At 32.9% G+C, this 14,185-nt stretch overlaps 1 protein-coding gene across 5 annotated transcripts in view; it reads right to left on the reverse strand.

Moving 5' to 3' along the window:
• Window positions 1-14,185, reverse strand: part of FSIP1 (fibrous sheath interacting protein 1) — a 251,619-nt gene that overhangs the window by 218,746 nt on the left and 18,688 nt on the right. For 4 of the 5 annotated variants that reach the window (XM_031952071.1, XM_031952068.1, XM_031952073.1 and 1 more), the window contains exons 3-6: window positions 13,402-13,486; window positions 10,464-10,618; window positions 5,009-5,020; window positions 4,262-4,355 (exon numbers count right to left, since the gene is read on the reverse strand). In XM_031952071.1, the coding sequence (XP_031807931.1) occupies window positions 4,262-4,355; window positions 5,009-5,020; window positions 10,464-10,618; window positions 13,402-13,486 (346 nt within the window). The remainder of the gene's footprint in view (window positions 1-4,261; window positions 4,356-5,008; window positions 5,021-10,463; window positions 10,619-13,401; window positions 13,487-14,185) is intronic. The other variant, XM_031952072.1, reaches the window with a different exon arrangement.

Below are 14,185 nucleotides of genomic sequence, written 5' to 3' on the forward strand. Positions count from 1 at the left end.
AAAACTTGTTTAGCCATTCTTTAACTGACAGATAAATTTATTTCTAGTTTTCAGCTTCTAGAAAAAGTGCTGCTATAAATATTTTAATGTATATGGGAAATTTCTTTTTATCATTGACCTCTGAAAAAAGATATGTGGAATACTACATAAAATGTCCTACCCTTTCAATTTATTGATTATTTTTGCTGAAATGGATCTTTAAAAATTCTTTGTAAAGTGATAACACTTTAGGAAGGGATATATTGGAAAATCTAGGTGATATAAGAACAAAATATTAATAAAATTATTTTTTCAATGTACCTTTTGCTCTAAACTAGAATGCCCTTTGGTTTATCTGGTCAAAGAAAATCCACTGAGAGCATATAAGTTATAATCCCTGATCCAAAGTATGTTTTAAATTTTTTTTCTTTTCTTTTCTTTTTAAATTAATAGCTTTTTTATTTACAAGTTATATGCATGGTTAATTTTACAGCATTGACAATTGCCAAACCTTTTGTTCCAATTTTCCCCTCTTCCCCCCCCCCCCCACTCCCCTAGATGGCAGGATGACCAATACATGTTAAAGTATAAATTAAATACAAAATAAGTATACATGACCAAACTGTTATTTTGCTGTATAAAAAGAATCGGACTCTGAAATATTGTACAATTAGCCTGTGAAGGAAATCAAAAATGCAGGCAGGCAAAAATATAGGGATTGAGAATTCAATGTAATGGTTCTTAAGTCATCTCCTAGAGTTCTTTCGCTGGGTGTAGCTGGTTCAGTTCATTACTGCTCCATTGGAACTGATTTGGTTCATCTCATTGCTGAAGATGGCCAGGTCCATCATAATTGATCATCATATAATATTGTTGTTGAAGTATATAATGATCTCCTGGTCCTTATGCTTTAAATTTGTGGCAGCTTTCAAGGGCCCATGGCAAAGGGAGGCTACACTACTTGAGACAGCAGAAATCTAGAAAAACTTTGTTATAAATTCTAATTATCCTTTTTAAAGAATTCACAAGTAATTATTGGCTAACATTTGCATATTAAAATTTTTCAACGATGTTCATGAGGTATTTATATTCTAATTCAAAATTCCAATGGCAAATTAGAAATTATTATCTTTAATTTATCAATCCCCAAAGAGAATTAAAAATCAGTCCATAAGATCCATGATGATATTTTTCATTCACAGTTAATACTTCACATATTATTAAATCTAAGCATAACATAAAGAAAAGCATCTTATATTTAGAGCTAAAAGATCTGGGCTCAAGTTTTGGCACATGGTCATGTACTAGCCACATGACTTTAAGAAAACCATTTAGCTTTTCCTAATCTTAAATTTTCTCATTAGAAAAATAATTATACAGAGTTGTTGTAAGGGAAGGACTTTGTATTATATAAAGGTGAGCTATTATTTCTTAATATCCAACCTGACAGGCCTCTCTTTGATTTACAGATTTAGAGCCTAAAAGAACTTCCAAAACCCTTAGAGGTGTTGACCTGCCCAAAATCATACAGGTAATAAGAATTTAAATCTAGGCACTGAATTCTACAACAATGTTCTTTTTTTAATTTTACACTTACCTAGGCTCCCTTAGCAAAAAGTACTATACAGAAAGCCTTCCTACAATGGCTGAAGCTGCCAAAGTATACACTAGTAATATAGTCTTTGAGCTAACATGTCATCCTCAAACCATGATGGAGAATGCAAGTAGAATTTTTATGTCTAAAAAACATGATTGAAAAGATTTGGCTTGGTTTTGTTTTTAAGTGAGCTAAAATAAGAGTTACAGAAACTGCTCTATAGGCACAAGCCATTTAAGATGACATGTAAAGCACTTGGCAAATCTTAGGGCACTATATAAACCAGCTATTATTACTATTATTGATGTAGCAATAAGTGGATACTGATAGAATGTCAAAGAAAACTGCATCAAGCAAAGAAAAATATTCACCATAGAATTTCTCCATAAGTCGAAAAGGGGTAAGAAAACTATCAGGGAATCTTCTCTATTTTGTTCACAACGAAATTGTCTTCAATTTTAGAGATTTTAAGAATTTTAATTTGATGCTGCCACCTGCTGGACACCTTTTACATATAAACATGTGAGAAGTATTAAGTACTTCATTTCTTCACTGTTAGAGGGAGGAAAGATCATTCATGGTACCATAAAATATCTGGGATTTTAAAAATATATGTGTACTTTTCTCCATATAAAATCATATATGTGTATCAAAATATAAATGTTTAATTATATTGTGATGTAAATAGCAGCAGGAAATGTCAGTTTCTCATTAAGTTCTAACAGTCAGCAGAACAATTTTTATTCTCCATAGGGGTGAAACATTCAGCACAATGAAAGCAGGACAGCCACTGAGAGTAGGGGATCACAAAAGCTCACGAAAAACAAAATTAATATCTTTACTCATAGTCTTTACCAATAACTCTTTTTTTAGAATCTATCCCAAATCTCATCCAATCTACGGAGATCTGAGCATTTTAATAGGAAATGCAGAGGCTACAATTCAAAAGAACTTTTCTGGGCAGCCTACCACCCTCTAAAACTTTTGATTTCAAACTTTTGAATATATCACAGTCATCTAAAAGGCAAACAACAAGTCATGTAGCTCTTCTGGGTTAACTGCGATTGCAAATGTAGCTTAAAAGGCACATAAATATGAAGACCATTGATTTAAGTCAAACATGAAAACCATTCTTTTCTTAGTCTTCAAAAACATACATATTTTGTGGATTGCTTTCTACTGATTTGAAAAAGAACACAGATTAGTATTATTGTGAATATGGTAACTGAAAATGTTGTTCAAAATTAGTAGGGAATCATCTGTCCTTAGAAAACCATCTGACAGAGTATGCAAGAAATATTTAATGACCTTTAAAAAACTTTTTCTTTCCATATTGTGAATTTGACAAGATAAATAAATATGAACATTTTCATATATGTACAAAGAACAGAAAAATGATCTGTATGTTAACCTTGAAATCTCATGTTCTTGAGGCACATATTAAGTTTGACACTGTACTATCAATATTTCCAGGCTTATCTTTGTCCTTTTTTAAACTTCCTTCTGTTCATTTTTATTTCTTCTTTAATATTTTACTTTTTTTTTCTTGTCATTTCTTTTTTGTGGGTGAGGGGGAGAGAGGAACATTGTCACTACCCCCTTCTTCCACCCTAGTTGACCTTTCAAGAAAGAGTTGCCTGTTAGATAAAGAAGTAAACAATTAAACCCTGTTTCTAAACTAGAAATTATGACACTTTATTAAAATTCTGCATGTCATACTGTCATGGTCCAGATTTCTTGCTTACAGTAAAGAAGTTCTCTGGGTTCTAAGAAAAAGTTACATCACAAACTTGGAAGGTACCTCATGAGATCAGATTTTCAACCATTAGCCTTTAGCACTAGTTTTTTCAATAGCCCTGATAAGTTGTTCAACTTTAAAAGACTAAAAACTACATGGGCAACTAGGTGCCATAATAGAGAGTGAAAGGCCTGGAATCAGGAAGACATGAATTCAAATCTGAACTCAAGACACTATGTGAATCTGGGCAAGTCACTTAACCCTGTTTGCCATTTTCCTCATCTATAAAATAAGCTGGAGAAGATAAAATGATAAATCACCCCAATGTCTTGACAAAGAAAACCCCAAATGGGATTACAAAGAGTTTTTTTAAAAAATGTGTTGTGTAAGCCTCTCTTTTAACATAGTCCAGCAAATATATTGCTAAAAACAAAGTCTCTCAAATTAAAATTCTGTATTTAAGTCCACTTGGTTATCACGTTGATATAAAAAGGCATTATTTTAGTATTTCAAATGGTCTAACAACAATAGCAAATTCAATTTCAGTATGCCATATTCTAAAATAAAATATGCCAATCAGGAGCCATATTCCAATGATTTAAGTGAAGCCTTTCTGACAAAGGCAAATCTTCATTACTCAAATAAGATCTTGAAACATCACCATTCTATGCAGCAAGCTTTGGTCAAGATTAATCTAGTCCATAGTTGCTTTAACAGGACATCTCCATAAAGGGACTATTAATCTGGGGTCAACAGATTCCTGTGGATAGATTTCAGGGGAACTGTGAACTTGGGTGGGGAAATTTTACTTCTTTATTTTCACTCATTTCTAAATGAAATTTAGCATTGTCTTCAATTTGGGGGTCTACTTGTGTGCATATTTGACTCAAATTCATTTCTACATAACATTTTTTTCAGTCTTTTTTTTTTTTTTTTTTTTTACTCACCAGTTGTCCCTTCTGAAGAAGCAGCCAGACTCACAAATTTTTTGGTATTTTCTATCTCCTCATTACTCTGTATGACATCAAAAGTTTTGATAGTCTAATAAAAGAAAGAGAAATTCTGAATATAGGAAATAGGACAACCATACTCATTTTATTTAAAAATAATAACAACCTTTCTAGAATAGTTCAAAAAATGAAGGAATTACAATCTTTTAAAAATTGAAATAACAAATTAATAATTGTTTTAGCAATTTTTCTGCCATTGTGAGAATCTTATGCCAGTGATTTCCAATGGAGGTAAGGTATATTTCTCTATTATGTAATTAGCATTTCATTTTATTGACTATTATCTTTTCAGGTCAAGTAAATAATTTATCTGTCTAAATTTGTCTAAAACTAATGAATAACTTAGATTTCTGATTGAAATTACAAAAATTTCATGGTTTTAAAAATTAATACAACCATTGACCAAATTTTATTGTAGGCTGACTGAAACTCCCAGAAAATCAATGAGTATAAATGAAAATAAACAAATTACCAGGTCCAGGTTTGTATGTTAAAATATACAATGTGCCTTGACCAATTAGACATTTGTTATTTTCATATACTATAGGTGGGTGATCCCTTTTCACTCCTACTTCAAAGAAAATATTAGCTTTCAAAAACTTATTAATTGTATTATTTCTACTGAAACCAAATGAGGTAGGAGAACTTATTCAAAAATAATATCACAGTGTTTCTTCCTCTGACCTTAGGAGTTCTCTTCCGAAATGTATAAGTCCAGTTTGGAAGCAATAAGCAGAAAGGAGCAAGCATCAGTATTTCAGAGAAAAGAGAATATAAAAATGTAAAAAATAGTTAACTCAACAAGAATTTATTGAATACCTACTATATGAACAACACTATGCTAAGTATTGTGAAAGAAACAGGATCAAAATTAATATTCTTTTTCTTTAGGACATTAGAGTCTAAATGAGAATAAAAAGCTAAGGTTATTCTATAACTGGAAATTTAGATAAAAAGAGGAACAAAAAAAGATTAGAATGTACGAATTCAAATGTCAGAACTTAGGGGCTTAAGAGTTTGGCTAAGAAGTCAAGACTGGAGGCAAAGATCTGATAGCATTCAAAATAAAACCATCATCAATCCAAAAACAGAGGCAAGGATGAAGTTTATGCTTCTATTTTTGTCATGATTAAGGCTCTAATGCTAGTTCCTCTTTGTACCTTAGAAATCTGACACATAACCCCTGACCCCACATCAAACTATGTTCCTAAACACTATTGTCAGCCCCAGTAGTCAAATCATCAGTGTCATACAAAAAGAAGAGCATATGAAGGGCCTTTTACCATCAATCCCCCTCTTTCCATAAGATATCCTCGAGGCCTGAGCTGAACTTAAAATTTCTCTGTATTCTCTGTGATTATATCCACCAGTGAATGCTGAAATGAAATTAACTTTTTTTCAGCAGATTTCTTTTTCCCCACATATATATTTTCTTTATTGCTTCATGAAATATGTCGAGAGAGAAAAATCAGAACAAAAGGGAAAAAACACAAAAGAAGAAAAAAAGACAGAAAAAAGTGAATATAGCATGTGTTGATTTACATTCAATTCTCCCATAGTTCTCTTTCTGAATGCCGATGGTATTTTCTATCCATAGTTTAGTGGGATTGCCTTGGATGACTGAATTGCCGAAAAGAACCAAGTCTTTCATAGTTGATCATCACACAATCTTGCTGTTACTGTGTACAACATATTCCTAACTCTGCTTGCTTCACTCAGCATCAGTTCATGTAAATCTTTCCAGGCCTTTCTAAAATTAACTTTTTCATTTTTATAGAACAATGATATTCCATAAGTTTCATATACCATAACTTATTCAGCCATTCCCCAATTAATGATCACCTATTCATTTTTCTCAATTCTTTGCCATCACAGAAAGAGCTCCTAAAAAGCATTTTTGCACATGTGGGTCCTTTTCCCTCCTTTATGGTTTCCTTGGGATACAGACCCAGTAATAGTACTGCTGGGTCAAAAGTTATGCACAGCTTTATAGACCTTTGAACATAGTTCCAAATTGCTCTCCAGAATGGCTGGCTCACTTCATAACTCCACCAACAATACACTAGTGATCCAGTTTTCCCATATTCTCTCCAACATTTATCATTATTCTTTTTCCTTTCATCTTAGCCATCTGAGAGGTATGAAGTGGTACCTCAGAGTTGTTTTAATTTGCATTCCTCTAATCAATAGTGATTTGGAGTATTTTTTCATATGACTATCGATTTCATCATCTCAGAATTGTCTATTCATATTCTTTGACCATTTATCAACTGCAAAATGATTTGTATTCATATAAATGTGAGTTTTTTATGTATTTTAGAAATGAAGTCTTTATTAAAAACACTAACTAAAAATTTTCCCCAGATTTGTACTTCCCTTTTATTCTTGTTTTAGTTTTGTTTACGCAAAACCTTTTTAATATAATCAAAATTGTCCATTTTGCATTTCATTATGTTCTCTACTTTTTCTTTGGTCATAAATTTCTTCCCTCTCCAAAGATCTGATAGTTAAATTATCCCTTGCTGTCTTAATCTGCTTATGGCATCACCCTTTATGCCCAAATCATATACCTATTTTGATCTGATTTTGGCATGGGTGTGACAAGTAGGTCTATGCCAAGTTTCTGACATATTTTCCAGTTTTCCCAGCAACTTTTATGAAATAGTGAGTTCTTATCTCAGAAGCTGAAGTTTGGGGGTATATCAAATATTAGATTCCTATTAGTCACTGATTATTATGTCATGTTTATCTAACCCCTTCTACTAATCCACCACCCTATTTCTTAGCCAGTATCACATGGTTTTGATGACCGCTGATTTATAATAAAGTTTTAGGTCTGGTAGTGCTAGGCCACCATCTTTTGCTTTTTTTTTTCCTATTAATTCCCTTGATATTCTTGACTTTTTTATTCTTCCAGATAAATTTTGTGGTTACTTTTTTCTAGTTATATAAAATAATTTTTTGGCAGTTTAATTGATATGGCAGTGAAAAAACAGACCAATTCAGGTAGGATTGTCATTTTTATTATATTAGCTCAGCCTATCCATAAGCAACTGATATTTTTCCAATTGTTAAGATCTGACTTCATTTATGTGAGTAATTTTTTGTAATTGTGTTCATATATACAGTTCCTGTGTTTATCTTGGCAAGTAGACACCTTTGTATTTTATTTTGTCTACAGTTATTTTAAATGGAATTTATCTTCCTAGCGCTTGCTGCGGGGCTTTGCTGATGATTTGTGTGGGTTTATTTTATATCCTGCAACTTTGCTAAAGCTGTTGACTATTTCAAGTAGGTTTTTGAATGATTTTCTAGGATTCTCTAAATATATCATCATATCATCTGCAAAGAGTAATAGTAATTTTATCTCCCCATTGCCTATTCTAATTCCTTTATTTTATTTTTTCTCTTCTTATTGCTAAAGCCAACATCTCTAGTACAATATTAAAAAATAGTGGTGATAATGAGCAACCTTGTTTCACTCTTGATCTTAATGGGAATGTATCCCCATCCAGCTTCTCTCCATTATAAATTATGGCTGCTGATGGTTATAAGATAGATGCTGCTTATTATTTTAAGGAAAAATCTCCTTTTCCCTATGCCCTCTACTGTTTTCAATGGGAATGAATGCATGAAATTAACTTTTTGCTCCATTATCAAAATCTTTATGCTCTTTACACATGTCTAGATCTTGAGATACTTGTGTGTATGTGTATCTATGGCTAAACTCCTTGAAAAAGCTGCCTACAACAACAGGTACCTCCTTCCATTTCCTCTCCTCACACTTTTCTTAATTCTCTCCAATCCAACTTCTGACTTCATCATTCCACCATAACTGTTATGTTCAGTTACTAATAATCTCTTAGCAGCTAAATCTAATAGCCTTTTCTCAATCCTCTTCAGGTTTTGACACTGTTGAACACTCTTCTCTCTAGATTTTTGGGACACTACTCTCTCCTGGTTCTCCTATTACTACTTGACTACTTCTTCTAAATATCCTTTGTTAGATTTTTAATCAGATTATACTTACTATTCATGGCTATTCCATAAGGTTCCACAGCCCTTTTCTCTCCTCTCTTACTACTATTTCACTTCATTATCCCATCAGTTCCCATGGATTCAATTATCTCTATGCTGACGATTCTCAATTCTACTTATCCAGCCTGATCTATCTGCTTACCTCCAATCTCACATCTCCAACTGTCAAAGGGTAAACATTTCTAACTAGATGTCCTTTAAACATCTTAAATTCAATATGCAATTTAAATTCATTCCTCCCTAAGTCCTGCCAACCTCCAAATTTTCCCAAATGTTGAGGGCACCATCCTCCTCCTCCTAGTACCCCAGATTTGCAAACTAGATTTCATTCTCAACCCTTCATTAAATCTCTTTCCTACATCCAATCTGCTGCCATGGTCTGTTGTTGATTTCACATTTGTAACATCTATCAATATATGCCGCCTTTTCTCTGATACTTCAACTCTGGTACAGGTTCTCATCTCTTGCCTGTCACAAGTTTCCCTTATTCAAGTTTGTCATTTAGTTACCAAATTAACTTTCCTAAAGTAGAGATCCATGTCACTCCCCACATACCACGTTCTTCCCCCCGAACCCAGAACTTAATGAACTTCAGTGGCTCTCTATCATATCTCCTGGTTCAGATACATAATGTTTTGTTGGAATTCAAAGCCTTTCATGACCTAGTTCTACTTTTCAACTTTTCTTATATTTTATACCACTTCCCAACCCTCACTACCCTATTATATATTATTAAGTCCAATAACACTGTCCATTATGTAACTGAAGCTAGGGTCTGATACAGAAAATGCTATATGAAATACTGTGTTATTTTCATCAAGAATACCCACAATATGTATATAGATCATTCTCATAAAAATAGGTCTATGAATCTGTAATTACAAACTTCAATTTTATATATATACACATATATACATATATGTATGTATATATGTGTGTATATATATATATATATATATATATATGTAACCTGTGATTTTTTTAGTCCATTCAATATCCACAAGCACCAGAATAGATGCTGATAGTAGTAACCTGTTATTTTTCTGTCTATTAAAATACAATCAGTTCCATTTCTGTACTATTATTCAGTATTCAGTCCATCGTTTTCAAACTTTCTTCTTGAATAAATTATTTATGCTATAAGAACAAGGGACTTCTAAGTACAGCCTTTGACCTCTTTTCTTATTCCTGAATTTTATTTTATGATTTGCTATACTACTCTCCTATGACTGCCTTAAAAAATATCTGTGTATATGTAGATTTGGTTTGAAGGATGTTGTTATTCATAGAATTTCATTGCCTCTTCATCCTCTGCAACAAATAATGTTTCATAAGCTAGGGTTGGTTTTATTACTTGTTATGGTCTTCACTGAATTTCAATAAATTAGATAGCTCGCAAAAATATTTCTTATTTCCTTTGAGCACGTGATCAAACCAAATTCTACCAACTCAACAACATATGAACATCATTTCTATTTGGCCACAATTTTCCTATATTTAATTTCATAACAAAATTATCTAGGTTCAATTTACTTAAAAGACAACTGAAACCAAATTGAATTTAGCCTACTTAAGATGATGACTTATAAAATGCCTATCACATGTCACATTTTTCTTAACTGTTTACACAGCTGATACACAAATAATAGTCATTAAGGATTACATCTTTTTTTGACCTGGCTACTATTCACTAATCAAACTTTAAACTCCATGTAGAATGAGCAGAGCTTCCTGCCCAGATTTAAGACCAAGATGTCCCACTTCCATCCTAGAGTCTATTCACTCCAGAATTTAGGCAATACCATTCATCCTTATAACCATGAATAAAATACTTATCAGTGTAAGTCAGGTTTGTGTTCATTATCAGAAGTACTCCAGAACACAAATTTTGCTATTAAGGGTCAGGCATATGACAATCTATTATTAACCAGAATATAGATATAGCCAATTGTTCATTCTCAAAGAATAAAATAAAATATATCTTTAAAACCACCTCAAGTACATTCTACTTCTCATTAGCATAGCCAGGAAGGTATCATACCTTCCCTTCGCTAGAGAATTTCACCTCTCACATGTCATACAATTGTCATTTCCCTCTTACCCGAAGTTCTTCCCACAGCTTTGTTCTCATTTCTTGGCCTTGCTTCTTAATTTCTTTCTCTTTAAATTGTTTCTCCACCAATAGCTTGTCGAGTCTCTTCATCTTTTTAACAGCTTCCTTAAGTTGTTGATCTGTTTCTTTTATTTTGGAAACATCTATGTGATATGGAAAATAAGCTTATTTAGCTTTTAGAACTGGAACAAATCATCTAGGTTTAGCCCCCTCATTTTATAAACAAAAAAACAACAGAATTTGACCTCAAGAAGCTTAAGATATGGTAAGGGAAATAAGACATGAACATAAGCCAAAGGACATAGATTGGAGTCCTGCTTCTGAGGCTTATTATAAGCTACATCACCATCAGCAAGAGATTAATGGTCACATTACTTCCAAGACCCAACTACGTCATCTGTAAGGTTTAGGGTTTGCAAACCACAAAGCATTATACAGATATTAGCCATCATTATTGCTACAAAGAATAAAGTTCTACATGTGAACAAAGAAACCTTTAAAAAAAAAAAAACTTTAGGAGAATGTTTCACTTACCCAGGAATTTCCTTGATTTTTCATTTTTAACATTAAATTCTAAATTGGTGTCACTTAGGGCCTTTAAAATTATTCAAATTTAAAGTTAAATATGATTAAAAATAATAACCTTGCAGGGAAATAATCAACTATTGAACCACTTTGGGGTTTTTTTTTAAACCTTCCCAGCATAGATAAGCAGGAGTTTATTGTTATGTGAAAGAACAAATTCACAGCTTCTGAGAGAAGTCTAAAAGATGCAATCACATTCCCCCTAATGGGGCCACTTTGTTTTTTGAAAGGGAAGAGTCTCCTAGAAGATCAGCCCTATTAATGAATGGGTACTGCAACACTTAATACATCCAATGTACTATCTCTAATTCCCCACTGCCATTCCTAACATTCTCAGCTTGTGTCGACTTGGGTGGTCTAAAAATCAGGTATTTAAAAGTATCTCACACAGTTTATACAGCTACTAGACAGCAAGATAAACATAACTGAAATTTGTCTCATTGTACTGTGGCCCACAGTGAATCTGCACCATACTACCTTCTTTCACTTGGTTTAGGAATTCCTGAGGCATATCAAAGAGATTGAAATATTGAACTTCATATTCATCTTCTGAAGCATTCAAACTGGAATTAAGTTCTTGTAATCAAGCAAAAACAAAAATGACAGAACATTCAGCCTTTCAAAAATTAAGTAAAAACTAAGTCAAAATTCATATATAAGAAGCAGAAAAGTGTTGGATTTGTGTCTGGCTCCATTTAACTATTTAAACCTCAGGTTTACTCCTCTATAAAGTAGACTATCTCTACTACAGAGGATTAGTTTTTTTTAAATACAAAGCTTAAAACACCATATTATTGTATTGTTATTATGAACATGATTAACAAATTATACTAATAAGTTATATTTATCATATAATTTAATTAAACAAAGGTTTGTGAAGAGAAGCAATTTGTCATCATGGAGAGATTACTGGGTTAGATAAGTACTCTTCATCATTATTTACCATGATGATGGCAATTCAAATACTCTCTCTAACATTTACTATGTGAACCAGCATAAATCACTTAACCTCTCCTGCCTCCATGCAATTCTCAAACATTCATCTACTGAATTATAAATGGATTGCAATATACATTGCTACAAATGGAAGGCCCACACAGGGAGTTCCCTATGCTGAGGAAATTAACAATAATAATAGTTGGCATTTTACACAGGACCTACTAAAAATTACAGATCCTTTTTATATTTGTGTAAAAGTTTATAAAATATTTTCTAGTAAATTAATATATAACAGCATTTTAATAACTAATATTTTCTAATACTTCATACTAAGACTATTTTTTATACTTTGATGTATACATGATTATCTCAGTATAGAAATTTTCTCAAGCCATAAAGATCAAAATTACTGATTTCCTTGAAGGTAGCTTTTGAAACTTTCCCTCCATGTTTCTCACCCTAATTCCTGCCCATTTCTCTCCACATATTCTATATATCAGCTATCCTTCCCATTCAAAAGCTCCAAAGTTCACCTGGGTGAGATTGCATGGAGGCATGCTCTAAACACCATATTCCATCTAAAACTTTGAGCAAAGTTAACTCTTCAAATTCTTCTACTATTTAAGTTCTGCCAGATGAATTAGCCTCCCATAGTGCCAACATATCTAGTTTCCTAGTCCCAATCATGAAGTCTTACTATCTTCAATGAAAACTCTATATTCCATACCTTTTCCTTTCGAACCCTCATTTCTATTTTGATCAGCTTTCCTCTTCCCCACATCCAATCAACCATAGTTTATCAGTCTCCTTAGCTCATTCATTATGGTCTTTTGAAAACCCATCCTATTCTCAAACTCCCTTATATCCTTTAATGTTTCAGCTAACCTTATCCTATAAGCTTTAGCTACAACCTGGCTTTCCCATGAGAATACTACATACCTCATAACTTTGACATTGAAAGCCATATTTATACACAGAATCAAGAGGAGAAAGCTGGCATATTCCCCAGAGCTATTTCCACATAGTTTGTTTTTTTTTTTTATCTTCACCCCTCAATAAGCATTGCTTTAAAAAAAAACATAATTTATTTATCCCTATATTCATTGTTGTTATCTTTTACTTTCCAAGTTACTCATATCAACTTTTTCGATGATCTGGTTCTTGAACTTCTTTAATCTAACCCCAGTCATCTTCCTTTCTCAGAGATTTTCAATATTCAAGTTGATAATCCCAATAAATGTCCTTTGTTTCCGGAATGTATCCTTGGTGGTGGTTATTAGCCTACCAACATACCTGAATACTCAGTGCTTGGAAGACTTGATCTGTTTACATAAAGTGTGGTCAACCCCACTGGTATGATATTGAGGGGTTTCTACTTCCTCAATATCATGTTTTTTCTTACCATTATTGCTGCTACTTTCCCTGAAAGTACAATTTTCTTTATTATTCTGCTGATTATTATTGTTCGAGTTGATTGAAGTATCAACCTAAAAATAAATTTCAAATTCAGTCATTGTATTTTTAAAATATATTTTTTTTAAAAATAACTTGGATTACTAGTAAAAGCAGCAACCTGAAAGTCTCTACTCGGTTCCTTCAATCTCTCTCCTCTCACTGTCTTCTTACACTTTTACAGATTAACTTCCAACTTTATCTTTCTACTGAAACTCTCTCCAAAGTTACTAATGATCTTAGTTTCCAGTCCAATGATCTTTTCACCACCTCCATTCTCCTTGATTTCTCTAAAGATTTTGACACTTTTCATCACTCTCTCTTCCTTGACATTCTCTTCTAAATTTTTAGGACAAATACTCTCTCCGTTTTCCTATCTGACCAGTCCTCCTCCCCTTTTCTTTTCTGGATCCTCTTCCATGATCTCATGTCCTCTTAACCATAGGTATCCGTCTGGGTTCTATCCAGGGCCCTGCCCTCTTCTCTCATCCCTCTCTCCTATACTCCACTTGGTTTTCTCATTAGCTCCCATGGATTTAATTACCATCTCTATGCTAATGATTCTAAAAATCTATTTTTTCCTGCCCTACTTTCTCTGCTGTGATTTTGCCACTACAATTGTCTTTCAGACATCTCCAGCTGAATGTCCAATGAACATCTTAAACTCATTATGGCCAAACCAGAACTCATCTTCTCCCCAAACCACCCCCCCCCTCCTGCCATCTTCCCCATTA

This window comes from Sarcophilus harrisii, chromosome 2, assembly GCF_902635505.1.
Source record: "Sarcophilus harrisii chromosome 2, mSarHar1.11, whole genome shotgun sequence".
NCBI classification, from domain to species: domain Eukaryota; kingdom Metazoa; phylum Chordata; class Mammalia; order Dasyuromorphia; family Dasyuridae; genus Sarcophilus; species Sarcophilus harrisii.